A 26,764-nucleotide genomic window follows, 5' to 3' on the forward strand; every position below is an offset into this window, starting at 1 on the left:
CGGTAAAGAACCCACTGGCCGATGCAGGAGACACAAGTTCAGTCACTAGATTGGGAAGATCCCCTGGAGAAAGAAACTACAACCCACTCCAATATTCTCGCCTGGGAAATCCCATGGACAGAGGAGCCTGGCGGGGCTACAGTCCATGGGGTGGCAAAGAGTTGGACATAACTTAGCAACTAAACAACAACAACACATTAAGTTGTTTACAGGAACAATCTGATTTGCTCCTCAGAACAACTCAATGAGGGAGGAACTATGTCCCTATTTTATTTTTTTTAATTAAAAAAATATTTATGTATTTGGCTATGCCAGGTCTTCATTGCAGCACTCGAGGTCTTCAGTTGTGGCGTAAAAACTCTTACTTGCGGCATGTGGGATCTAGTTCCCTGACCAGAGGTGGAACCCAGGCCCCCTGCATCAGGAGCATGGAGTCTTAGTCACCGGACCACCAGGGAAGTCCTGTGTCCCTATTTTAAAAACGAGAAAACAAAGCCTCACAGAAGTTAAATGCTTGCTTAACAGCACACACAGTCCTGAGATCTGTATCCAGGCAATCTGGCTTCTGGGGAAGGAAGGCTGGCAACGGCTAGGAGCAGGGTCTAAAGTGAGGCATCAAGACTGAGGTGGAGGCCATGGAAGGCGAACATTCCAGGCAGAGGGGATGAGCATGTCTGGAAAGCAGGAGATAAGAGACTCTGGCCTGGCAGAGCTCATAGAGCCCGGTGGCCATGGGCTGGAATCGGGGCTTGATTAGAAGAGCACTGTTGCTGTTTAGTTGCTAAGTCGTGTCTGACTCTTTTGCAACCCCATGGACTGTAGCCCGCCAGGCTCCTCTGTCCATGGGATTTTCCAGGCCAGAATATTGGAGTGGGTTGCCATTTTCTTCTCCAGGGGATCTTTCCGACCCAGGGGTCAAACCCGTATCTCCTGCCTTGCAGGTGGATTCTTTACCAATGACTCACCCACCTGGGAGGCCCTAGAAGAGCATTAGGGAGCTACAGAAGGGTTTCTACAGGTTGCATGACCAGGCAGGTGAGGGAAGCCTGAATTTCCAGCAGAATTCTCTGCTGTTGGAGGGCTGGGGCACTCTCTGAGGACCACTGAAATCCACTTTCTGCAGGGCTGGTGCTAAAGGGAAACCCCACCTTGCCTGGCTTCCTGGGCCGAGGCCCACGTGGCTTTGCTGTCAGCATCCTGGCCTTTGCAGGATGTGCTGACCAGGTCATTTCCCGTTGCAACGTCCTGCCACTTCCCCTGAGTCCCCCAGCCCTCCAGGCCCAGATCCTCAGTCTGATAGTGCGACGCCAGCCAGCCGGGTCAACTCCATAGTGTTTGACCTTCGTCCAGCAGAGATTAAACTGATTCCTAATTAATAGCCGGTAGGATAGACAGTTACCTTGGCACAGCCTGCAAGTAATTTAAAGCTTGTCTTCAGGAGGCCAGTCCATAAATAATGCTTAATTAGCTGGAGGCTTCCCTAGGACACACCAGCTCAAGGGCCTCTAGGCTTCAGGTTGGGGTCGGAAAGGGGATGCTGAAAGAGTTGCCCCTATAAAAAGGCCGTCATTCTCTACCCTAAACAACAGCTGTATTCTCACCTTCACCAGCAGCTCCCAGAAGTGATGCCAGGGTCCCAGCTCAGCCATTTCCTGGCCATGCCCTTGATATTGCCAGGACCTTGGTGCCTTATCTCTAAAGTGGGCCAGCAGCTCAGGTCCACAGCCCCTTGTGGACTTGCCTAAATGTATGGGTCTAATTAAGGGGGGATAAAGGATTTTAGAGCTTTTTGGATTGTGGGCCTCACTGTAGCACTTTAGAGAAGCTCCTGACTAAATGCTAACCAGGGCAATGACCGTTACATGCTTACCGTTGCCCCTAAATCCTACATGCCTCCATATTGCCTGCTTTTGCTTTTCCATTGGGAGCACAGACAACCCTCAATTAGCTAGCTGTTGTCAGCTGTCTGTGTGGGAAGTGTCATCCATTCTGCAACAAGGAGAAACTATTGGATTGAGTTTCCTGCAGCCCAGTGAAGGTGTGGAAAGCCCAAGACTTGGCATTCAATCCCTCCACCTCCCCACTCCCCGCCTATGTATGAACACCCTGTCTGGATTCCTGGGTGTGTGACCCTAGCTGTCACACACGACCCCTGGCTCACAAGGGCCCTGGACTTGTCAGTACCCTGCTGTCACCATCTTGAAATTCTCAATAATTTTTTCACCTGACAGCCACACAGTTTCTTTTTTTCTCAGGCCCAACAAGTGGTGTGACTGGTCCTCATGATAGCCATACATCCTGGGCTGTCAACTTTATTCCTCCCAAGGTCCCCTCCAGGGATGTCAGTGCCCATATCACACGTGAGGCAAGATGATTTCATTCATTCCACTCACATATTCACCAGGTACCTGATGACCAAGCCAGGTGCGGGCGAGTGCATGGTGAGCTTACATTGTCGAGTGCGCATTGGGGGAGGGGGACAGACGAAGCAAGCAAGCAAGTAACTATTAAACTTTCAGATAGTGACAAAATGCTGGAAAGACAAAACAGGGTGATGCGAGAGACAGGGATTTAGCTATTAAGTCCATGAAATTCTCCAGACCAGAATACTAGAGTGAGTAGCCATTCACTTCTCCAGGGGATCTTCCCAACACAGGGATCGAACCCAGGTCTCCCACATTGCAGGTGGGTTCTTGACCAGCTGAGCCACCAGGGACCCCAAATATTAACTTCAGTAAAAGAGAAGCTAGAATGGGCTCTGGCGTTATGAGCTGGGTTCTTGGGATGCTTTTGAAAGATCTACGGTCATTTTAGGCTCTCCCAACTTCTTAAAGGACTTGAGTTAGTGGGGTCCACGTAGGGGAGCCAGTGTGTGGGCTCCTTGGGCCCCGGAGACTGTTTACCAGTATGTCCCCACAGCCCCAGCTTCTCACAGTGAAGGCGGAAGCCTGAGTTAGGGAGCAGGGAGGGCTGGCCCCGATTTCCCTGAGCAGCTCTACCTTCTCAACAGGCCAGGCCCCTGCACCTGAGGCTTCTCACCAGCCCTGGCAGCCTGGTGAGGGTTTCTTGCACTTTTGACCTTCCCCACACTAGCAGAGGGAGGCAGGTTTCAAACCTCCCCACTTCCCCAGTGGGATTTGGTGAAGCCCAGAGATGCCAAGTGACTCATTCCAAAGTCACACAGCAAATCAACTCCAGAACAGAGTACTGGCCTTCCTGGCCCCAGCCAGGCGGATTTCCATCCCCAAGGGCAGTTAAGAGCCAGGGGGCTGCAAAGGGTAGGCAGTCCGGGGCCGAAAGGGTGGCCCCCTGCCCTGTAGAGTGAGGGAGAAGCTGGTGGGCAGCCAGGGGACACTTGGGCATGGGCTTCCACCTGGAAAAGGGGCCTCCAGCGCCCCCGGCCTCGCGTAAAAGGAATGAGCTTCCCAGAGAGCCGAGAGCAAAGGCAGGCACTTCCGACCTGTTGGGCAAAAAGCCCAAAGTCGAGGCCCAGCTCTCTGGTCTGGAAGACCCCTGGGGAGGCAGACGGTGGGGTGCCTAGCGGAGAGCTGACCCCACAGGAGTGGAAGCTGCCAGCCCCCAGGCGTGCTCCGGAGGAGGGAGGCCGCGCTCCAGCTGGGCCGGTGCCTGCCGGGGGGCGGCGGAGGAGGCGGCGGGAAGGTTCACGCGGCGGCCAGCAGACTGGCTGCGTGTTGCAATGTCTGGTGGCGTTTGCAGCATCCTGTCCGTGTGTGCAGCTGGGGGAACCTCGGGCCGGCGCGGAGGAGCGTGTGTGGCTCGCAGGCCGCGCGGCCCGGAGGCTGCTGGCACCTTGCATCTCATTTACAGCTCCGGGTTCAGCCGCAGGTCAGCGGCGCGGGTGACATCACGGCGTTTGTTTACCGCTCTGCCGGAGGGAGGAAGCGCGGGCGGTCCCTGGAGCGGGAGGGGACCTTTTCCTTACCCCGCCCCCACCGCGTGCGACCCCAACCTGGCCCCTCCCCCTCCGCCCTGGCCCCATCCCGTCCACGTCCCGACTCCCGCCCGGCCCCTCCCCATCCACGCCGCGACCCCAACCCCGTTCTCTTCCCCACTGTCCCCTGCCCCTTCTGTATCCCCAACCCCATCCCAACGCGAAGCCCCTTCTAACCCTCCCGAGCCCCCACCTGCGAAGCCCCTCCTCACCCGGCACCTCCGGGACGCAGCCCCGCCCCACACCCTCCCCATCTACCTCCCAGCCCCCTCCCTTCCCCTTTCCACCCTTCCCCGTCCGCCTGCTGGGAGCCCAGCCCCATCCCCACCTAGGAGGACTGCAGCCCTGCCCCACCCACCCCCTCGCGGGACCCCCGCGGGCCCCACCCTCCGCCCGGCTCGGGGCCCACTTTCAGAAGGACTTCCTGGAGCCTCCTGCCAGATTCGTTGAGGTTTCCCCCCGGCGGCTCCTCCTGCCACCCCCTCACTCCATCATGTGAGCACGGACCGCCTCCCTGCGCGCGGAGGGGGCTGGGGTGGCCCGCCACTTTGTTATTGGAAACTGGCGTGTTTACCCGGGCACGCTAGGTGGGTAGCTGGCCTGCGTGGACCGCCCCAGGCACCCTCTTCCTGAGGAGCCTGGCCACCTGGAACTGTTTCCTCCGTCACCGCCCCCTCCTCCCCCTCCTTAAGCTGGGTGTTTTGGAAGCGGAAGGAACCTGGGGATCATTCTTTTCCTCCTCCGAACCTGGGACTTGCCAAAGCCGGCCTTCCCAGGAGAGGGAGGCCTGGGGTCTCAATTCATGGCAACCCTGCCCTTCCATTTTTTCAGGTCAAACACTTTAGGGTCCTCTGGGCACCCCTCTTCTCCTGGCAGCCCAAACCTGCAGTCTTGCTGAATCCTCCTCCTCCAATACCTTCACCTAAGCACACACCCCCTCCCCTCGGCCCGTTCCCCTCCATCCATCTCGTGGCTGTGGTCACTGCCCTGGTTCTCGACCCCATTCCAACCCCCCAGTGTTGCAGTGGAAACTTGTTCCAGAGTCCAGGTGGAGCTGTCCACTCTCTGTGCACAACCCTCTGAAGGACTTACGACCTCACTAGGAAGCCCCAGCTTCATGTCTCCCACTCAGCTCTTCCACTTGGCCTCCTTGCTGTCCCTTGAACACATCAAGCTTATTCCTACCCCAGGGCCTTTGCACTGGCTCTTCCCTCTGCCTGGAATGCTCCTTCCCCAGATGTCTGCATGGCCTCCTCATTCACTTCCCTTGAGTCTCTGCCCAGATGTTAGCTTATCAGACAGGCTCTCCCTGTCCCCATACCTGCATGCATGCTAAGTTACTTTCAGTTGTGTCCAACTCTTTTGAGACCCTATGGACTGTAGCCTGCCAGACTTCTCTGTCCATGAGATAATACGGGCAATATGGGAGTGGGTTGCCATGTATCTTCCATACCCGGGAATTAAACCCATGTCTCTGATGTCTCCTGCACTGGCAGGCAGGTTCTTTACCACTGAGCCACCTGGGAAGCCCCTCCCTGTCCCCATTCCTGGCTAAATACCACTCCCGCTGCATAATCACTCTCTTCACCCCCCCTACAAAGCTTCCTGTTCCTTTCCTTCACTTTTGGCCACCTTTATATATTGTATGGTCCGTCATTGATTGTCTCTTGGTCCCATTGTTCCCCATACACACCTGAAAGCAAACACCAGGAGAGTGGGGTGAATTTCTTTCCTACTGTACCTCGGAGCCTCCAACAGTGCGTAGCATCCAATAACTATGCCTCACATGAGTGAGTCAAAGAACAAATGAGTGAATGAGGCGGGACGGGGAATAGTGAAAAAGCTTGGCTTCAGAGTTCAGGCTCAAGTGTTGCCTTGAAACTTCTGGCGTCACAGCCTGCAAGGGTTACTCAGCCTGCCTGAGCACTGGAAGTATGGCCCCATTTCTCAGGATGGTAATACTGAAGACATACACTGGGTTGGAGAGTGGTCTGCAAATGCTGCCCCTCTTCTCCCCTTCTTGGCAGCGCCCCCAACGTCACCTGGCATTCACCATCAGGAAGTCCAAGTGGAGGAACTGGGACAGTGGTCATGGGGCTTCCGCCAGTGACTCTGGCCTGATTTTCCCCACCCACTCAGTTTTGCCACGTGTGGGCCGAGGGCAGACAGTGGGGAGGCACAGCCCTTGGGTTTCTGGCTGGAAGTGAGACGTTACTCGGCTTTCCCTTAGAGTCAGTCTTGGTTTCCCTGGAGGATTTTCCCAGTGGTCTCAGAACCAGAAAGGTTCACGAGAATCACACTCAGGGATGAGATGGGACTTAACTGAGTTGTCACACTTGGTTTCTGAACTGTAGCTCTTGGCAGGTGGCCGTGTTAGGTTTTGACAAGGGCGCCCTCTGCCCTCAGGGACATGAGGCATTCAACGTGGAGGCATACATCATGTGTCTCAGGGACTGAGAAAAAAGAGATCTGGGAAGTTAAAAAAGCGGGGACATACACAAGGGATATTTATAGCAGCTTTATTCCTAATTGCCAAACCTTGCAACCAAGAAGTCCTTCAGAAGGTGAATGAGTGAATAAACTGCGGGGCCTTCAGACAGGGGCATATTATTCAGTGCTGAAAAGAAATGAACCATCAAAAAGAAATAAACCATCAAGCTGTGAAAAGACACGGAGGAACCACAAGTGCATATTACTAAGTGAAGGAGGCCAGCCTGAAAGGGCTACATCCTAGATGATTCCAGCTATATCCCATTCTGGAAAAGGCCAAACTATAGAAACAGTAAAAAGATCAGTGGTACCAGGGGTAGGGGGGAAAGATAGGAAACCCTGGAGGATTTTTAGGGCAGCAAAGCTACACTCTCTGATACTACAATGGTGGATACATGTCATTATATATTTGCCAAAACTCAGAAAATACAACTGCAAAAGTGAAACTCACTGTAAACTATGGTCTTTGGGTGATAATAATATGTCAGTGTGCGTTCATCAACTGTAATGTAGGTACCCTTCTGGTGAGTAATGTTGATGGTGGAGGAGGCTGTCCATATATGCAGGCAGGAATGTGTAGGAAATCTCAAGGCTCTAAGAAATAAAGACTATTAATAAAAAACTATTCTAAAAAAGCAGAGGTAGTGTTGGGGAGCGAGTCTTTGGGGATCAGGAGGACTTTACATGAAGGTCCCTCATGTAAAGAGATGTTTGAGCAGAATCTATAAGAAGAGAGGGCGTGAGAAGAGGGCTATTTGGGCGAAGAGGACAGAGAACAGCTGGTGCAAAGGCCCTGGGGTAGAAGCGGGCTGGGTGGTCATGCAGGAAGGAGACCAACGTGGTAGAGACCAGCCAGCCCTGAGAGGGGAAGAGCTGAGGACAGAGAGGTGGGGGCACATCCGAGCGGGAGAGACTTGTGGTCACTCTAGACTTCACTACAGTGGAACTAGTGAACTAGTGTTCTATAGTGAATGCTGTAGATTTCACTCTGGGTGACACGGGGAGCCACTGGGAGTTGTGAGCAGAGTGACAGGGTCTGACAGTTCTGGAAGGATCTCTCTGGCTGCTGTGTTGAGATAGACTGAGGCAGGGGTGGGAGCACGGCGGCAAAGGTCAAAGCTGGGAGACCTCTGTGGGCCATGGCTGTGATCCAAGTGAGGGATGACGGGACTCAGCCCAGAGTGGCAGCAGGGGAGGAGGCGACAGAAGCAAGGATGCTCCCAACCACCAGCCCTGGGCACCATCCTCAGGGGAGCAGCTCCTGTCCCCTTCTCCCATCTCAGCCTCTAAAGACCCCCAGTGTCCTTACAGCAGGGCGAGGATCATCACTGTCATCACTGAGCAAGTACTTGGTCAGCAAGGCCAGGCACTGTACCAGGACAAGGCAGCGTCTTTCCTTCTTTCCCCATTGTCCAGTCCTCGCCCCTTGGATGTGCTTGGTGACACCTGTGCAGTGACTGGACCCATCCTTTTAGGGGGTCCCTTCACACCTGCAGGTGAAGGACAGAGGAGGAGGGCTCAGGATGGGGCGTGTAGGTTGGAGTTCTAGCTCAGCTTCCTACCAGCTGAGTAACTTTGGGTATATCGCACAGCCGGTCTTGTAACCCTGTGCCTCGGTTTTCTCCTGGACGAAATGGGTACAATGCCCCCCCTCCCCCGCCAGAGCTGTCAGAGGGCGAGGTGAGAGACCACGGCAGGTGTTGAGCTTGGCGCAAGCCCTAGTGGTCATCCCTGTGCCTCCCAAGGGACCCGTTCCAGGCTGGACCGCGGCCGGGAGGAAGTCTCTGCCCGGCTCCAGGCTGTGGTCAGCGACTTGTGGGAGGAGGACACCGCTGGGCGATCTAATTTGAGGAGCATCAAAACAATCCTCTCCAACAGCTGAGCCAGCAGTAGCCAGAACATTCTCGGCAGGCCCGGGCAGGGGACGAGCCTGTGCGATCCAACCACGCGCAGCTCCGTGGGAGGCCTGCTCTGGGAGCTCAGCGGTGCCGGAGCGGGAGGGGAAGGCAGGCTGTGGCCTAAGTCCTTAAGAGAGAGGCCCAGTGGTGACCTGCCAAGGTCTCAAGTCAACAGTGGGACACAGGTAATGAACTCGAGGCCTCTTAAAGAGCAGGGTGCAGTCAGGGCTTGTAGAGTCTGGAAACAGGGCTCCCAGGAGGAATGGCAGAAAGAAAGTCCAGGAACCGGGACTTTCCTGGTGGTCCAGTGGTTAAGACTCCTCTCTTCCAATATAGGAGGCACTGGTTGGATCCCTGGTCAGGGAAGTTGCGCATTCATCAGGGTGTGAACAAAAATAGATTATTTAATTAATTTGAAATCCAGGAAGGAGACACCTGGAAGTGCTACGCAATCTCCATTGTCAATTTTGAAGGGGTGCCTTTTGGAAGAAGAAAGGCTGCTGGCTTGTTGGGGAAGCAGGAGTGGCAGGCTGGCAGTCCCAGTAAGGGAGAGCTAGAGGCTTCCAACCTGGGTTCATTTCTAGTGAAAAAAAAAAGTCCATCCTGGGAGCAAAAAGGCTATAATCCAGAGTGGTAACATTCAAACTCTATTCTTTTTAGCAACAGAATCTTTGTGGAAATGGCTATTATGGAAGCCTAATGAAAGTGCCACTGCTCTGCGGGGTGGAGGATGGGGGGGCGGTGGGTTGGAACTGTGTCTATCAAGCTCCCCACCCATCAGCAACCCCTGAAGCTCCTCACTAGAACCCCCAGGGTCCCTAGAGCTCAGCTTGAAAACCTCTCCTTCAAGAAATCCTCCTAACAGGTGACGGGCAGCCTGCTTCGCAGCTGGATGCTTTTCATCCTGGTCTCCTCCTTCCTAGGTCTTGGTCAGGAGTGTGAACTCGGGAGGGTCCTCTAAGTCTGATAGAAGGATGGGAACGGGCACTTTCTAAGATTTGGGGATTCAGCCCTGGTCAAGGCTGTGTCCACAGGTGAGGCAAAGAGGCAAAGAACCCCAAGTTGGAGTCTTCTAGGCATCCACCATTATTATTATTGTAAAATTCAGACTTAAGTTGAAGAACATAGGGAAAACCACTAGGCCATTCAGGTATGACCTAAATCAAATCCCTTATGATTGTACAGTGGAAGTGACAAATAGATTCAAGGGATTAGATCTGATAGAGTGCCTGAAGAACTATGGACAGAGGTTCGTAACATTGTACAGGAGGCAGTGATCAAGACCATCCCCAAGAAAAAGAAAGGCCAAAGGCAAAATGGTTGTCTGAGGAGGCCTTACAAATAGCTGAGAAAAGAAGAGAAGCTAAAGGCAAAGGAGAAAAGGAAAGATATACCCATCTGAATGGAGAGTTTCAGAGAATAGCAAAGAGAGATAAGAAAACCTTTCTCAGTGATCAGTGCAAAGAAATAGAGGAAAACAATAGAATGGGAGAGACTAGAGATCTCTTTAAGAAAGTTAGAGATACCAAGGGAACTTTTCACACAAAGATGGGCACAATAAATGCCAGAAACTGTATGGACCTAACAGAAGCAGAAGATATTAGGAAGAGGTGGCAAGAATACACAGAAGAACTATAAAAGAAAGATCTTCATGACCCAGATAACCATGATGGTGTGATCACTCACCCAGAGCCAGACATCCTGGAATGTGAAGTCAAGTGGGCCTTAGGAAGCATCACTACAAACAAAGTTAGTGGAGGTGATGGAATTCCAGTTGAGCTATTTCAAATCCTAAGAGATGATGCTGTTCAAGTGCTGTACTCAATATGTCAGCAAGTTTGGAAAACTCAGGACAAGAAAAGGTGGCCATAGAACTGAAAAGGTCAGTTTTCTTTCCAGTTCCAAAGAAGGGCAATGCCAAAGTATGTTCCAGCTACCACACAATCGCACTCATTTCACAAGCTAACAAAGTAATGCTCAAAATCCTTTAAGCTAGGTTCAACAGTATGTGAACCAAGAACTTCCAGATGTTCAAGCTTGATTTAGAAAAGGCAGAGGAACCAAAGATAAAATTACCGACATCCACTGGATCATAAAAAAGTGAGAGAATTCCAGAAAAACATCTGTTTCTGCTTCAGTGATTACACTTTGACTGTGTGGATCACAATAAACTGTGGAAAATTCTTAAAGAGATGGGAATACCAGACCACCTTACCTGCCTCCTGCAAAACCTGTATGCAAGTCAAGAAGCAACATTTAGAACCCTACATGGAACGGTGAACTAGTTGCAAATTGGGAAAGGAGTACGTCAAGGCTGTATATTGTCACCCTGCTTATTTAACTTATATGCAGAGTACATCATGCAAGATGCTGGGCTGGATGAAGCACAAGCTGGAATCAAGTTTGAAGGGAGAAATATCAACAGTCTCAGATATGCAGATGACACCACCCTTATGGCAGAAAGTGAAGAGGAATTAACAAGCCTATTGGTGAAGGTGATAGAGGAGAGTGAAAAAGCTGGCTTAAAACTCAACATTCAGAAGCTGGGATCATGGCATCCGGTCCCATCACTTCATGGCAAATAGACAGGGAAACAGTGAAAACATTGACAGACTATTTTCTTGGGCTTCAAAATCACAGTGGACAGTGATTGCAGCCATGAAATTAAAAGACGCTTGCTCCTTGGAAGAAAAGCAATGATGAATATAGACAGCATATTAAAAAACAGAGACATTATTTTGCCTACAGTGATCCATATAGTCAAAGCTATGGTTTTTCCAGTAGTCTTGTATGGATGTGAGAGCTGGACAATAAAAAAAAGCCAAAGAATTGATGTTTTTGAACTGTGCTATTGGAGAAAGCCCTTGAGAGTCCCCTGGACAGCAAAGAGATCAAACCAATCAATCCTAAAGGAAATTAGTCCTGAATATTCATTGGAAGGACTGATGCTGAAGCTGAAGCTCCAATACTTTGGCTACCTGAAGATCTGACTCATTGGAAAAGACCCTGATGCTGGGAAAGATTGAGAGCGGGAGGAAAAGAGGATGACAGAGGATGAGATAGTTGGATGGCATCACCGACTTAATAGACATGAGTTTGGGCAAACTCTGGGAAATGACGAAGGACAGGAAAGCCTGGTGTGCTGTAGTCCATGGGGTCACAAAGAGTCAGACATGAATGAGCAACTGAACAGCAATAACAAAGGTGTCCATCACCCCATGACTCCAGTTTTCTGGAGGATGCATTGCTCATGTACTCAGTTATGTCCAACTCTTTGCAGCCCCATGGACTGTAGTCTGCTAGGCTCCTCCGCCCATGGAATTTTCCAGGCAAGAATACTGGAATAAGGTGCCATTCCATTCTCCAGGGGATGTTCTCCACCCAGGGATTGAACCCTGGTCTCCTCCACTGCAGGCAGATTCTTTACCATCTGAGCCACCAGAAAAGAACTTTGAGGAGGATAAAGGAAACTTCTGGGAGCAAGGAGGATCTATTTCTGCTCCTGGGTTAATAATAATAGTAGTAGTAATAGTAATAAGAAAGGAGAAGGGGGCACAGAGGATGAGATGGTTAGATAGCATCACTGACTCATTGGATAGGAATCTGAGCAAACTAGAGAAGATCGTGGAGGACAGGGGAGCCTGGCCTGCTGCAGTCCACGGCATCGAAAAGAGTCGGACAGAATTTAGTGGCTGAACAATAACAATGACAAAAATAATAGCCAGCATTTATCAAGTCCTTCCATCATCTTCCCAGCCACCTTTCCAAGTGGATGCTTTACTACTTTAATTTATAGAGAAGTTAAGTGGGTTTTCCAGGTTTGTGTAGGTGGTAGATCAGACAATTGAACCCAGCCTTTCTTGCTCCTGAGCCCATGTTCTAGGCTCCTCTACCCAAGAAAGAGGTCTCAGGACTTCCTTGGTGGTCCAGTGGTTAGGACTTCCACTTCCATGGCAGGGGGCACAGGTTCGATCCCTGGTTGGGAACTAAGATCTTGCATGCCATGTGGCCAAAAAATAAATGAGATAAAAATTTTAAATTAAAAACAAAAAAACACCAGAGAGGTCCGTTTTTGAAAATAGAGAGGGATGTGAAACAGCAGAAAACTCAAAATGTAACTTGCTCTATATACGTACCTACTGGGAGTGTGTGTCAGTGTTTCAAATACTACCTGCCAGCCCGCAGGCACGTCCACTCAGCCCCTCCTTGCTGGCGCCCTGCTCTGCATCACACACTCGGTTTTGCTGCTCGCTTCTTCTCACTTGGCCACAGGGTGGATTTTTGTTCACATCTTCCTGCTGGAAGTGCTGAGTTTGGAGGAGAGCTATGTACTCTTCACATTGTGACCTTCCCACCCCTACCCACCCTGCCACGCTTTGGGGTCTCCGATGGGTCTTTTCTTTCCTTCTGAGAAGCCAGCTCAGCACTACTTTGCTCCAAAACCCGGGGCCCATGGGACACAAGCAGGTCTGCCAAAGACCTGCCCAGGGACTTGGATCTGCCAATTATAAACAGATGCTCCTCCTGGGAGCCACACGGAGACCACCCAGCTCACGTCTCTGGTGGGACCATGCGCCCCAGCTGAACTCCAGCTATGAACGCCAAGGCCAGGCATTCCTGTGAGCCCTGGGTGGAGGAGAGGCACTCACTGTTCTCTGGTCAGCAGATTTTTCTCAAGCCCTCCTGGGGCCAGTGTCACGTGATAGCACTTGGTTTTTACTCTGTACCTGGCCCATGCTGGATGCTGATTAAGGACTCCCCGGAGGACTTCTCAAGCTCATAGGGGAGGCAGGGTGTTCACAAATAGGCCCAGCGCACTCTCATCTGTGTGCTTTGGTGTTGTTCAGTTGCTAAGTTTTGTCTGACTTTCTGCAGCCCCATGGACTGCGGCATGCCAGGCCTCCCCGTCCTTCACTATCTCCTGGATTTTTTTTTCAAATTCATGTCCATTGAGTCAGTGATTCTGTCTAACCATCTCATCCTCTGTTGCCCTCTTCTCCTCCTGCCCTTAATCTTTCCCAACATCAGAGTCTTTTCCAATGAACTGGCTCTTCGCATCAGGTGGCCAAAATATTAGAGCTTTAGCATCAGGCCTTCTAATGAATATTCAAGGTTGATTTCCTTTAAGATTGACTGGTTTGATCTCCTTACTTTCCAAGCAACTCTCAAAAGTCTTTTCCAACACCACAGTTTGAAAATATCAGGAACATGAGTTCTGAGTCACCTATGCCGCTGTTTATAAGTAGTATAACCTTGGGCAAGTAATTTTACCTGTCTTCACTTCACCTGTAGAAGGGGGAGAGAAATCCTACCTACAGGTGGGACTATGGGAATGAAAGGAGGAAACATTTGGATGTACTCAGCACAGTATCTCGCTCATGAAAAATGCTCAGCAGATGTTAGCCAGTGTATAGTGGTGTTGTTATTGTTGTAGGGATGACAGAAAGAGAGCCAGGGAACTTCAGATTTGAGGGGCCATTCAAGCAGGGTTCTGCAGGATGAATAGGATTTCACAAGTAGCCTTGGCATTTAAAACAGTCTGTGCTGAGCACCAGGTAGGGTCTCAGGGAACCCAGGATAGGTGAGATTTAGTTCCTGCCCTCCAAGAGATCATACGCAGATGTGAAATGGAGAGACAGCACACAGTGCAGAATGAGTGAGTGTGAGGTGTTCACTGTAGCCTCGTGTATTCACTCAGCAGTGGGGAGAAGAGACATGCAAATAGTCACCTCACACTGGATGGGAGCCCAGAAGAGGTTGGACGAGCTGTGCTGCGTCACTTGTGTGAAATGGCCTGTTTTGGAAATGATGTATGGGGAAGCTGTTATTCTGTCCTCCTTTTTTGAAGATCATAAATGATGATATTTGTCTTTTAGAAGCATTAGATAGACAAGCACAAAGAAGAAAACCGAAGGTCCTACCCAAGACCACCCCTGTTCCTACGTAGCCTGGTGATGTCCATCAACTTGTTATGTTTTTAGAGATGAGATTATCCTATACGGGTGGTAATTCTGCAGCCTTTAATCCTGAGCATTTTTCCATGATGTGAACTCTCTTCATTCTATTGGCTGCAGAAGACAGTGTATCAAGAGGCAGTGCTGTGACTTTCTCAGCTCTTCTCCATGGGAAATAGAGAATGGGCTGAACACTTGGTGGCTGCCAGTTTCTGCATGCTTAATCCCCATGAGACCACATGAAGTGAAGAAATAGCTTTTCTCCTACTGGGACAGGGAATGGTGGTGAAAAACCTCAGCTCAAATCCCAGCTCTGTCCTGTTGGTTGCTGTGTGACCTCAGATCACTTGCTTAGCCTCTCTGAGTTGCAGTTGCCTTAGATAACAACGGGCATAATACAGCAACCTCAGAAATGACCCAATTTAAATCACGTTCCCTCTTTCATTTTTTTAAATGTAAATATGTAGTCATCTTTATTATAATTCATGAATACATTAGAAACTGACATGGGTCTCTTGGGTTTTTTTTTTTTTTTTGGTTGTACTGGGTCTTTGTTGCTGCAAGGGCTTTTCTCTATTGAGGTGAGCGGGGGCTACACTCTAGTTGCAATGCTCTGGCTTCTCGTTGTAGTGGCTTCTCTTATTGCAGAACACCAGCTCTAGGCCACGTGGGTCAGTAGTTTTGACACAGACTTAGTTGCCCTGTGGCATGTGGAGTCTTCCCAGACCAGGGTTTGAACCCATCGTCCCCTCTATTCTTAACCACTGCCCCACCAGGGAAGTCCTGAATCTATTTATTAAAACATCTAGATTTTCATGGGCATCTGCTTTCCACTTGTTATAAAGTTTACTTGAGAATGGTAAAAAAAAAAAAAGCCAATATCTTAGCATCAAGGTCTCAGCTTATTCTTTTTCCCACTCATGGCACTTTGTGTCCAGCTGCTTTCTCATTTCCCAGCTGTCTCCTTGAGACAGGGACCATGTCTGATTTGCTCTGTTAGCCCCCTTGCAGGCGCAGCGCCCAGCCCTCAGCAGGCTCTCCGTGCAGTCCTGGTGAGCAGACTCATGGGGTGCGGACGTCGGGGGAGACGAATCTGAGGGCTTGGTGGGAAGAAACACTGGTATGAGGACACATGGGATTTGGGAGCAGAATCTTCAAAGCTCAGAAACCTCCCCCCACCCCATGCCTTGGGTTTCAGGGGTGCATCTGCAGAGGACAAAGGCTCTGGATTCAAATCCTGCCCCCACCACTCACTGGGTATGACTTGGGACAAGCTAACTTAACACCTTTGAGCCAGTATTCTCGGCCATAAAAAATGGATCATGGTAGCCATCAGCTTTGGGGACTGCTGGGGGGTTTCAGCCTCACTGTAAGGGCAGAGCTGAGGGAGAGAAGGGCAGGACCCTGAGGCCTGGAAGGCCAGGGGTCTTCACCTGCTTCCCTCCTCCTCTCTCGGACAGAAGCTAGCCTTTTGCCCCAAGGGGAGGGGAGGCCAGAAGGTGTCGAGCCTCTCTGAGCTCTTATTTTGTAAACCCGGCTTAGGAGTAAATCCTGGGCCGCTGACCCTCCCCAGCTGCTCTCTGTCCTGGAAGTTAATTCAGAGGAGGCCATGTTGGGTTCCCAGGGCTCATAAATCTGCCCCTCCCCCGGGCAGCTTACCCCACGCTCCTCTCAGACCTCCTACCTACCCAGGCCTCAGTCTCATTCGGGCACCTGGTGTGACCCCTGTCCTGTTAGGTGTCTGGGGTCACCCCTGATGACTCTGGTGAGGAGCTGCCTGGGCCAACCACCGAACTGTACCTGCCAGGTTCCTGGTCAGTGACTCTGGGGTCCCAGAGGGGTCTCTGCAGGGGGCTGGAGGAGGAGGAGGGACAGCAGCTGCGGTGCGCCCACCGGGCAGCACCTGCCCAGGAGGAACCCCCATCCTTCCCACTCGCAGTGGCTCAGTTACTTGAAGTCTCCATCAGGATGACCAGCCCTGCTCCCCGTCACCATGGAGACGCGCCTGGGTCCTAAGATGGGAACATGCCCAGCCTGATGGCCTGATGGTCAGCCCATCAAACCTTGACCAATCATTCAGCTTGGAGGGTCCCTGTCCCCTTTCCTCTCTTTCTGCCCTGGGCCTTCTGCAGCCCCGGCCTCACCTGTGGGGATGGGATTTCCTGCCCTATACTATCCCCACCACAGCAACTTGCCCTGGGCAGAATTGCTGTCAAAGAAGGTCGGGACCAATGATTTTAGGCCAAGAGGGCCCTAAGGTGGGTGGGAGAGAAGGGTCTCTAGGCTTGAAGTCTGGTTGCACCCATTCCTGTCCACAGGCTTCCTTTGTAAGCAAGTCAGCAGCTCAGGTGCCCCCACTGCCATCTGGACTTCTTTTAATTTGTTCATAAACAAAAAACAATATGTATTAAAAAAAAGTCCCTGGCTTTTCAGGAACTCTGAGCATCCACCATGGGCCCAAGGAAGCACCTAGCAGTGCAGAGGCTGCACACACAACCCATGCAGAGAGAGACACATTCAATTAGATGTGCACAGGGACGCGTAGCAAGGGGCAACACACTGGCCTGGGCCTCACCTCGCAGCTCAGTCCAGGGTGGTTCTGAGTGGAACCCCAGGTCTCGCTGACTCTTGGTCTAAGTAACCTGTGGGTAGAAGCTTCTGGGACCCTAAACAGCTCAGTCAAGGGAGCTGGGCTCATCTCAGCCTCAGAGAGGCTACTTAACCACCTTGCAACCCTTCCTACCTGCAGCCCTGAACTTTCATTCATTCGCTCAACAAATAGCAATTGCGTTGCCGAACACTGAGATATGAAATGAACAAGGCAGAATCAAGGCCCTCAGGGAGCTCCTGGCTCAGAGGGATGGGGTGAGGAGGACAGAAAGTAAACCCCTCCCAGCTCTCTGTCAGAGATGGGGGCTCTGAACATGAGGAGGCCAGTCTCCCAATCCAACAGGGGCATCCTCAGCAGACCCCTGAAAAGAAATGGCCAAACCTCAGCATCCCACCTGGGTGTGTCCCCCATGCACGGAAGACAGTGGGGCACAGCCTTTGCTTCACCTCCTTCGGTCCAGTCCCTGTTTTCCTCTCCAGGGTGTCCTTCCAGCCATGCAGACAGTGCTGCCTCCCTGGTTCTCTCTCTGCTGGTTTCCTTGTGCTCCCAGCTGTCTGGACCCCTGCACCTTCTAACCTGTACGCATCCCTGCTTTGAGCTTCCTTGCCCTGCCAACTAGTCCAGAAGTTCTCAGAGTCCCAGAAGTACCGCTCTTGTCCTCAGCCAGACACTAGGGAACTGTGCAAGCCCCCGGGTCCTGTTCCCCAGACAAGCTGGAGGTAGGAGGGCGTTAGGCAGGGACCAGGGCAGAAGAAAGGAGGCCAAGGGTTTCTTCCACCTGGATCTGACGTGCTCAGAAATTAGATGTATGGATGGAGTGGGGTGGCATGGGGTGAGTAGAAAGAAGAAAGGATGGGTGGGTGGATGAGTGGGTGGATGAATGTGAAGGTCGGATGGACAGACGGATGGGGTGACAAGGGAGGGTGGGAAGAAGCTAGGGTGACAGTGACTACAAGACGGCGGTGAGGTCTGACGTGATGGAAGATGACGGAACACGCTGAACAGTTGATCTCTTTCTTCTTCACAAAGGAAATCTCTCCAGCCTTTCCTGGAGGAGCATATTTGAAGTCTGTTTTTAGTTCAACAGACAAGAAAATGTCCCTTGGAGCCTGTCTAATTGCAGTCCATTTGCTCTTGGAGGACTTTTGTCATCGTGGAGGGTGGCTGATGGAATTCTTCCTCTTAAAGCCCTTCCTGTATTTCAAGACTTCAATTAAAATAAATAAAGTGGTTGGACAAGGTGGGGTTTTCAAACTGGGCTTTCCCAGAGATGTTGCAGGAGTAGAAAGAACACTCTTATTCTCCTTCAAGAAATATTTCGAAAGTTTTAAAAACTCTAATAAAGGGGACTTCCCTGGTGGTCCAGTGGCTAAGACTCCATGCTTCCAATGCCTGGGGCCTGTGTTCGATCCCTGAGTAGGGAACTAGACCCCACACACTGCAACTAAAGTTCTCAAATGCCACGACTAAGACCCAGCACAGCCAAATAAATAAATAAATATATATTTTTTAAAAAGTCGAATCCATGGGAGCCATCAACACATCTGTGTGTCCCACCACTTGCAGCCATTTTGCACCCTGTGTGGTATTGTGAATGTTCTGATATTTCAAGGTAAACAGTTGATAAACCGTTATCACCAACGACTACTTGTCTGTGTGACTTTCCTCCGTACCGAGTTGCAGAGCAAATAGATTCTGGTCTGGTGTGCCTCAGGTTACATCCATCACCCACTTGAAAACGTTCACCTTTCCAGCTCAGCCTTTTTGCTCTCATGTGTGGCTTTTCAAGTAAGAAAACATGGAGTTGGACATGTAATTTATTCCTTTTACTGGTTTCACACATGGGGTTTCCGTGTTGGGCTCTATTTTTAAAGGAGGAATTTCATTGATAATTTGAAAGAGAAGAAACAAAAATAGAAACCCATTAGATTAATCCCCAAGGAGCCTTTTATCTCTTCTTTTCTCTGATTCTCTCCAGCCCCCAGCCTTTCTGCCTTTGTGCTGATTACACTGGATCTTGAGATTATTAGCTCCCTGTCACCCAGCCCTGTTTTACCAACAGGGGCCCCTCTGGACTCAACAATGTGTCATGGAAAGGAGTGTCATTCTCCTGTAGGTCAAGGTTGAGAATTAGCCCACCCTCTCTTCTGAGCCTTTTATGGCCAGCCATTCATAAATTTGTCCAATTCCCTTTAAGAATGCATGTCTTGGTCCTGCCAGGGTCATCTCCTGGCATAATGAGTCCCACGTTTATTACCTGTGGGGTGAGGTCGTGTTTCTTTCTTGGCTGCCTGTCTTCCCTGCCCTCCTTCTATCTGGGACCACAGCTGGGTAGAAGGGAAGGCCTTGCTTAGTCTCCTGGTACCTTACGGCCAGAACCTTGCAGTCCATTCACCCACAAGGCTCTAGACCTCAGGTGAGAAGACCAGCTTGCTCCTAGCCGAAAGCGTTCTGGAACAGTGTACAGGAAGAACTCTGCTGCTACATTTAACTGGATAGGATTAGTGGAATGGGGCCGGCAGGAGATGTCCTCCTAGAAGGAATACATAAGAAAGAAAGTCCCTTGTGAAGGACTTCCCTGATGGTCTAGTGGTTAAGAATCTGCCTGCCAATGCAAGGGACACGGGTTCCATCCCTGGTCTGGGAAGATCCCACATGCTGTAGAGCAACTAAGCCTGTGAAAAGTGAAAGTGTTGTTGTTCAGTCGTGTCTAATTTGTTGTGACCCTATGGACTATAGCCTGCCAGGCTCCTCTGTGGGATTTTGCAGGCGAGAACACTGGAGTGGGTTTGCCATTCCATTCTCTTCTCCAGGGGATCTCCCTGACCCAGGGATCAAACTCCAGTCTCCCACACTGCAGACAGATTCTTACCATCTGAGCCACCATGGAAGCCCCATGTAAACCTGTGGGCCACAACTATTGAGCCTGTGCCTGAGAGCCCAGAAGCCACAACTACTGAAGCCCATGTACTGCAACTGCAGAAGCCCAAGAACCCTAGAGCCCATGCTCTGGAACAAGAGAAGCCACTGCAGTGAGAAGCCCCGCACTGCAATGAGGAGGGGCCTGAGCTCACCACAACTAGACAAAGCCTGCATGCAGCAATGAAGACCCAGCACAGTCAAAAGTGCAATCAATTTTTAAAAGGGAAGACTTGCGAACCATGCATCCATCGGTGGGGCATCAGTGGGCTCAGAAACTCTTGGTTCCCTTCAGAGTAGGCGATCTGCCTTTAATAAGTCATATTGTGACTTTGCACGCTCTTTTCAAATGGAATCATGGCAGTCATGGGGTAAATTACCTACTGAATTTCTGATGGCTTCCTTAGCGACCACCTGTTCAGACCACTGTCTTCCTTCCAGATCGTTCTGTGGGGCCGGACTGAAAAATGCCTGAAGGAGACGACGGAGGAGATTCGGCAGATGGGCACTGAGTGCCACTACTTCATCTGTGATGTGGGCAACCGGGAGGAGGTGTACCAGACAGCTAAAGCTGTGCGGGAGAAGGTGAGCGGCCTGGGAGGCACTGGCCTCAGCTCTGTCAGAATCCTAGCCAAAGGGGACAGTCTCACGGGGCTTGGAGAGAGCTTGCTTATGGTGGAATGGCTGTTTGCAGGGCATCTCGGAGGACTCTCCTGTGAAGCTGGTCCTGTGTGTGTGTGTGTTGCAGAGAGCAGGGACTAGGGACATAGACTGACTGAATCACCTGTTGTCCCCTTTGGAAGTTTAAGCCTGTGAGTGTCTGTCCTAAACCCTGGGTAGTGGGGTGGGGGTGGGGTGCAAATGTCTCGTGGTCGTCTGGGAAAATACCCCTGACTCCAGACATCTAGTTAGACTGAGTGTATTAGTGAGGTCCAAGAGAGCAGAAACCACCCTGTTAGATATCTGGCACACGGCAAGTGTTAACTATGTCACAATAACCTCATTTATTATAGGTGTGCTCTGTGACAGGTATATTAGGTGCCATAAATTATTTCTGATCCCCAGAGCAACCCTGGTATGGTTATTAGCCCCATCTTACAAATCAAGACTAATGCTCAGAGAGGCGATGTGGCTGCCCAGGGCCAGGTCCCTCCTCTCCAGGGATAGGCCACTGGGGCTGGCTGCCCTAATGGCCCGGTGGCCCCTTCTTGCCCACAGGTGGGTGACATCACCATCCTGGTGAACAACGCCGCCGTGGTCCACGGGAAGAGCCTGATGGACAGTGACGATGATGCCCTTCTCAAGTCCCAGCACATCAACACCCTGGGCCAGTTCTGGGTAAGGTTTTCCTGAGCCAGAGCCAGCGCTGGGCATGTCAATGACATGGTCTTCCCTTCCAGGGAGCCTGGGGCTATAGGGGAGTGGGGAGAGGCTCACCAGGGCTTGGGCTTGGGTCTAGAGGGTGGCTGGACAAGAAGAATGACAGGCTCTCCAGGAGTCATCTGGACTTTCTGAAATGTGGGGGTTGGTGCCCTCAGCCTCCACCCCATCACCTCCCCATCGCAGGAAAACCCAGTGGCTGGAGGGGTGCCCGTGTCAAGGGTAGTCTGTTCTCCCCAAGAGGGTAAGTCGAGGGGCTGTTGGAAGCTGTGTCTGCCGCACACTAACCTCCCCATCCACCCTCAGACCACCAAGGCCTTCTTGCCGCGGATGCTGGAGCTACAGAACGGCCACATCGTGTGTCTGAACTCCGTGTTGGCACTCTCTGCCATCCCTGGCGCCATCGACTACTGCACGTCCAAAGCCTCAGCCTTCGCCTTCATGGAGAGCCTGACCCTGGGGCTGCTGGACTGTCCGGGCGTCAGCGCCACCACCGTGCTGCCCTTCCACACAAGCACCGAGATGTTCCAGGGCATGAGGGTCAGGTCAGTGGCAGGGGACCCTGTCTCCGAGCCAAGTCCCTCTAGTCAATTGGACAAGGGGACTCATTATACCCAGAGAGACAAAATTTTAAAATAACCCAGAAGTGCTTTTTCCCTGGCTTTTTGGTCTCATATCTGAGTCTCCATCTGCAAGGCAGTGGGGTTCTATAGTGGTTTAGGGTCCTGCTTCTCAGGTCAGGGGCTTCACAGAGTACCCATGCTAAACGCATGCAATGGAATACTCACCCAACTATAAAAAGGGTGTAAAGTATTAATTACGCAAATGATATGGATGAATCTCCAAAGCATTATGTTGAATGAAAGAAATCAGAGACACAAGAGTGCATTTTGCATGGTTCAATTTTTCTGAAGTCCTAGAGAAGGCAAAGCTGGGTGGAGGTGATGGAGATTAGAACAGTGCAGTCCTAGAGGAGTGGGGACACAGCCTGGCAGGGAGCACCAGGGAACCTTCTAGGCTTTTAACAATGTTCTCTCTTCTTGGTCTGAGTAGGGATTACACAGGTAAAAACTGATCATGCTGGACACTTAAGATTTATGCCTTTTATTGTATATAAGTTATAGCTTAAAGAAATACCGAAGCCCAACCACCCCTCCTCCAGACCAATTAAATCAACAGGAAACGGGTACCACTGGTTTAGAGCTTACTTTGGAGCCAGACCCCCAGGATGTGTGTGACTCTCCAGCCTCTGTTGTTAATCTGCAGAATGGGATGATAGGAGTAGGAGTCTGTGATAAAAATAAAATGGGATCTAGCACAGAATACCCTATGTGCTACATTGTAAGTGCCCAGTAAATGGTGCTACACTGATGTGCACTTATGAAGGGACACAAGGTTGTAGGGAAATGAAAATGGGGAATCACCCAAAAACTATTTTCCTTGTTTTTTTGCAAAGCAACATATAATGATAGTTTTGCCTTCTAAATTACATGTATCACCCTCTTCCAAACATGAGGATAGCATGGAAGGGTCATTGTGAGGATTGCATGAGATCGTGGAAGGCATGGAGCACAGTGCATTCATGTGGTGTGGGAATCACTCAGAAGACCTCAGTGATTATCACTAGGGGTGGTTTTGCTAAGCAAGAATCAAAACACCTGGCTTTGCAGACTCAGAGACATGCAGAACAGACTTCTGATTGCCAGGGGAGAGGTGAGGGGAGGGAAGAAGTAGGAGTTTGGGATTAGCAGAAGCAAACTATTATATATAGAATGGATAAATAATGTACTGTGTAGCACGGGGAACTATGTTCAATATCCCGTAAAAAACATAATGGAAAAGAATATGAAACAGAATATATATATGTGTGTGTGTGTGTGTGTGTGTGTGTGTATAACTGAGTCACTTAGGGCTTCCCTGGTGGCTCAGACAGTAAAGAATCTGCTTGCAGTACAAGAGACCCAGATTTGACCCCTGAGTGGGGAAGAGCCCTTGGAAAAGGGAATGGCAACCCACTCCACTATTCAGAGAATTCCGTGAACAGAAGAGCCTGGCAGGCTTCAGTCCATGGGGTCGAAAAGAGTCAGACACGACTAAGTGAGTCGCTTAGCTGTATATAAGAAATTAACACAACATAGTAAATCAACTATAACAATAAAATTTAAAAAGAAAAACCTGATTTTGAATTTCACCTCAGCTCCTGTATGGTGGTGAAACCTTTAACCAGTTTTGTTACCAGTCTGAGCTTTACTTTGCTCATCTGTCAAACAGTGGAAATAATATTTACCTTGTCAGATTATTGGGAAAATTAGAAATAACATATGTAATGTATCTAGTGTAAAGCCTGGGGCATATGAGATGCTCAGTATTATTATTTTTTCTAACAATAAACATCGTCATAAGTGCATCTGCTATTAATCTTTCTAGCAGACTTTAGTTGTTATGTGCTGTGCTGTGCTTAGTTGCTCAGTTGTGTCCAACTCTTTGCCCGCCAGGCTCCTCTGTCCCTGGGGATTCTCCAGGCAAGAATACTGGAGTGGGTTGCCATGCCCTCCTCCAAGGGATCTTCCAAACCCAGGGAGCAAACCCAGGTCTCCTGCATTGCAGGCAGATTCTTTACCGTCTGAGCCACCAGCAAAGCCCAAGAATACTGGAGTGGGTAAACTATCCCTTCTCCAGGGGATCATTCCTGACCCAGGAATCGAACAGGGGTCTCCTGCATTGCAGGCAGATTCTTTACCAGCTGAGCTACCAGGGAAGCCTAATTTCCAGCTGACTTATATGCAAATTATCATAGATTCTGAATTTAGAGGATGCTGGAATAATGACTATGAATGTTCCATATTGGTTTTTCCCTCCTACAGTGTCTTGGTTTAGTTTCTTCTCATCTGAGTATACAGGAAGTGCTCAATAAATATGTGAAAGTGAAAGTCGTTCAGTCATGTCCAACTGTTTGAGACCCCATGGATTATACACTCCATGGAATTCTCCAGGCCAGAATACTGGAGTGGGTAGCAGTTCCCTTCCCCAGGGGATCTTCCCAACCCATGGATCAAACCCAGGTCTTCCACACTGCATGTGGATTCTTTACCAGCTGAGCCACCAGAGAAACAATAAATGCATATTGGATGGAAATGCAGCAGCAACGATTCATGGTTCTAACTGGGCGCCTTGAGCACAGAAGTGAGCAGGACTTTCACAGACCTTGCATTCCTGTGCCTGTTTTGCCTTCTGGCAAGGTTTCCTCTCCATCACTTTAAGAAGGAAATCCAAGGCCTCTCTCAAGTCATTTTTCCACAGTGGTTCAGAGTGTGGGCTCAAACTGCAGAGACAGGTAATGCTAGTGGTAAAGAACCTGCCTGCCAATGCAGGAGATGTAAGGGATGTGGGTTCGATCCCTGGGTCAGGAAGATCCCCTGGAGGAGGGCATGGCAACCCACTCCAGTATTCTTGCCTGGGAAATCCCATGGACAGCGGAGCCTGGCAGGCATAGAGTCGGACATGACTGAAGCGATTTAGCATGCAACCCCAGCTTTGTGTGATCTCAGGCAGGTTACTTAGTTTTCCTGTGCCTTGGTTTCCTAGTCCATGAGAAGGGATTGATAGTGATACCCTGACTTCAAAGGCTAGATGAGCTCCCATGTGTGAATCAACTAGTTGGCTGGCAAGTAGGAAGCACTAGGTGGAGCTTCATTACCTGTGGACAGCAGGTGAGCTCTGAGGGCTTAGGCTGCTGCTGCTGCTGCTGCTGCTAAGTCACTTCAGTCGTGTCCAACCCTGTGCGACCCCATAGACAGCAGCCCACCAGGCTCCCCCGTCCCTGGGATTCTCCAGGCAAGAACACTGGAGTGGGTTGCCATTTCCTTCTCCAATGCATGAGAGTGAAAAGTGAAAGTGTAGTCACTCAGTCGTGTCCTTCTCTTCGCGACCCCATGGACTGTAACCTACTAGGCTCCTCCATCCATGGGATTTTCCAGGCAAGAGTACTGGAGTAGGTTGCCATTTCCTTCTCCAGAGGGCTTAGGAGAAGAGCAGTAAAAGTCTAATTTGTACCTAGTTTGTGTGGGTTAGTTGCTCAGTCATGTCTGACTCTTTGCAAACACTTGGACTGTAGACTGCCAGGCTTCTCTGTTCATGGAATTTTCCAGGCAAGGATACTGGAGTGGGTAGCCATTCCCTTCTCTAGGGGATCTCCCCGACCCAGGAATTGAACCTGGGTCTTCTGCATTGCAGGCAGATTCTTTACTGTCTGAGTCACAAGGGAAGCCCTGTTTCTTGAAAGGAAAAAAAAAAAGCATTGGCTTCCTCTCCAACCATGTTTAACAACTTCTCAGGGTGGAAGGTTGGAGACAGGTGCTTAGGACAGAACTGATGGATTTTCTGGCAAAAGCAGCCATAACAGGGACTTCCCTGGTGGTCCAGTGGCTAAGACTCTGTACTCCCAATGTAGGGGACCCAGGCTCAATCCCTGGTCAGGGAACTAGATCACACATGCTGCAACTAAAGATGGAAGATCCCACGTGGTCTCAGTCACAACCTGGCACAGCCCAATAAATAAATATTAAAAAAAAAAAAAAAAGAGTGACCATATAGGTGAGTGCTGCTGTTTGTAAATTGCTATTTACTTATTTTTTTCTATGTTTGAGCCACCAGACACTTTATAAATGCTGCTGCATGTGGCCCTCTGCAAGCTTGTGAGAGCTCTTAAGCCCATTTCCCAGATGGGGGAACTGAGACTGAGAAGGGAAGGTACTTGCCCAAGGCCACATGGATAGAAGTTGGCTTATCACCCTCAGTCCTCCTGGTGCTGGAGCAACACGTTCTGTGGAAGTGAGGTCAAAGCCAGTAGCACCAGCAGCCCTGCACCTATAGGCCCAGGAGAGATGGGACAAGCAGCAAGCAGGGCACTTGCCTGGGGCTTCTGGGGGCTTGGCTTGAATCTCCAGGCCCCAACCAGCTCCCCAGAGCCCCAGCTTTCTTCTCTGTCGGTTGGAGTGAATAACGCCTGTTGATCACTCAGCACAGGTCTGGCACTTAGGGAGCATCACTACTGTTAGGGGTCTCAGGTCCGATGCTTCTGAACAATCATAAGAAGCCCCTGATGCTTGCTTATTCAGCCATTCATTTATCAACCCCATGAGACCGATCTGTAGCTGTTTGAATGGATTAGTGAGTGTATCCATGAATCAAGAGCTGAAGGAGTCGACCAGCAAGTGCGGCAGAGCTCCTGTCTCTGCACAGGATGCACAGGACACACCCGGGGAATGTCATGTCATTCAATGTCCACCCACGCAGCAAGCATTTATTAAGCACCTATGATATCCTGATGCTGCACTCAGGGCAGATAGCGAGGAGCAAGACCCACCAGACCTCTGCCCTTGGGGACTTCAATGGTGGAGGAAGAGAGACAGGCCATTCTCGATGGGGTACATTCAGTCAGGGGGACGAGATCAGAGGCCACTCTGAGGGGCAAAAGGAGGGAGCCTTGCTGATGGGATGGCTGAGATGGGAAGGATCCTAAGAGAGAGGATTGGCCAGGATCGCTGGGCAGAGAAGGAGG

The 26,764-nt window shown here is 50.5% G+C and overlaps 1 protein-coding gene across 6 annotated transcripts in view; it reads left to right on the top strand.

The window, feature by feature from the left end:
- The window catches only part of DHRS3 (dehydrogenase/reductase 3), a 50,561-nt gene that overhangs the window by 18,479 nt on the left and 5,318 nt on the right, over positions 1-26,764 (top strand). For all 6 annotated transcript variants that reach the window (XM_059875229.1, XM_059875232.1, XM_059875231.1 and 3 more), the window contains 3 exon segments: positions 20,266-20,409; positions 21,043-21,162; positions 21,511-21,749. In XM_059875229.1, coding sequence (XP_059731212.1) covers positions 20,266-20,409; positions 21,043-21,162; positions 21,511-21,749 — 503 coding nt within the window.

This window comes from Bos taurus, chromosome 16 (genome assembly GCF_002263795.3).
Source record: "Bos taurus isolate L1 Dominette 01449 registration number 42190680 breed Hereford chromosome 16, ARS-UCD2.0, whole genome shotgun sequence".
NCBI classification, from domain to species: Eukaryota; Metazoa; Chordata; class Mammalia; order Artiodactyla; family Bovidae; genus Bos; species Bos taurus.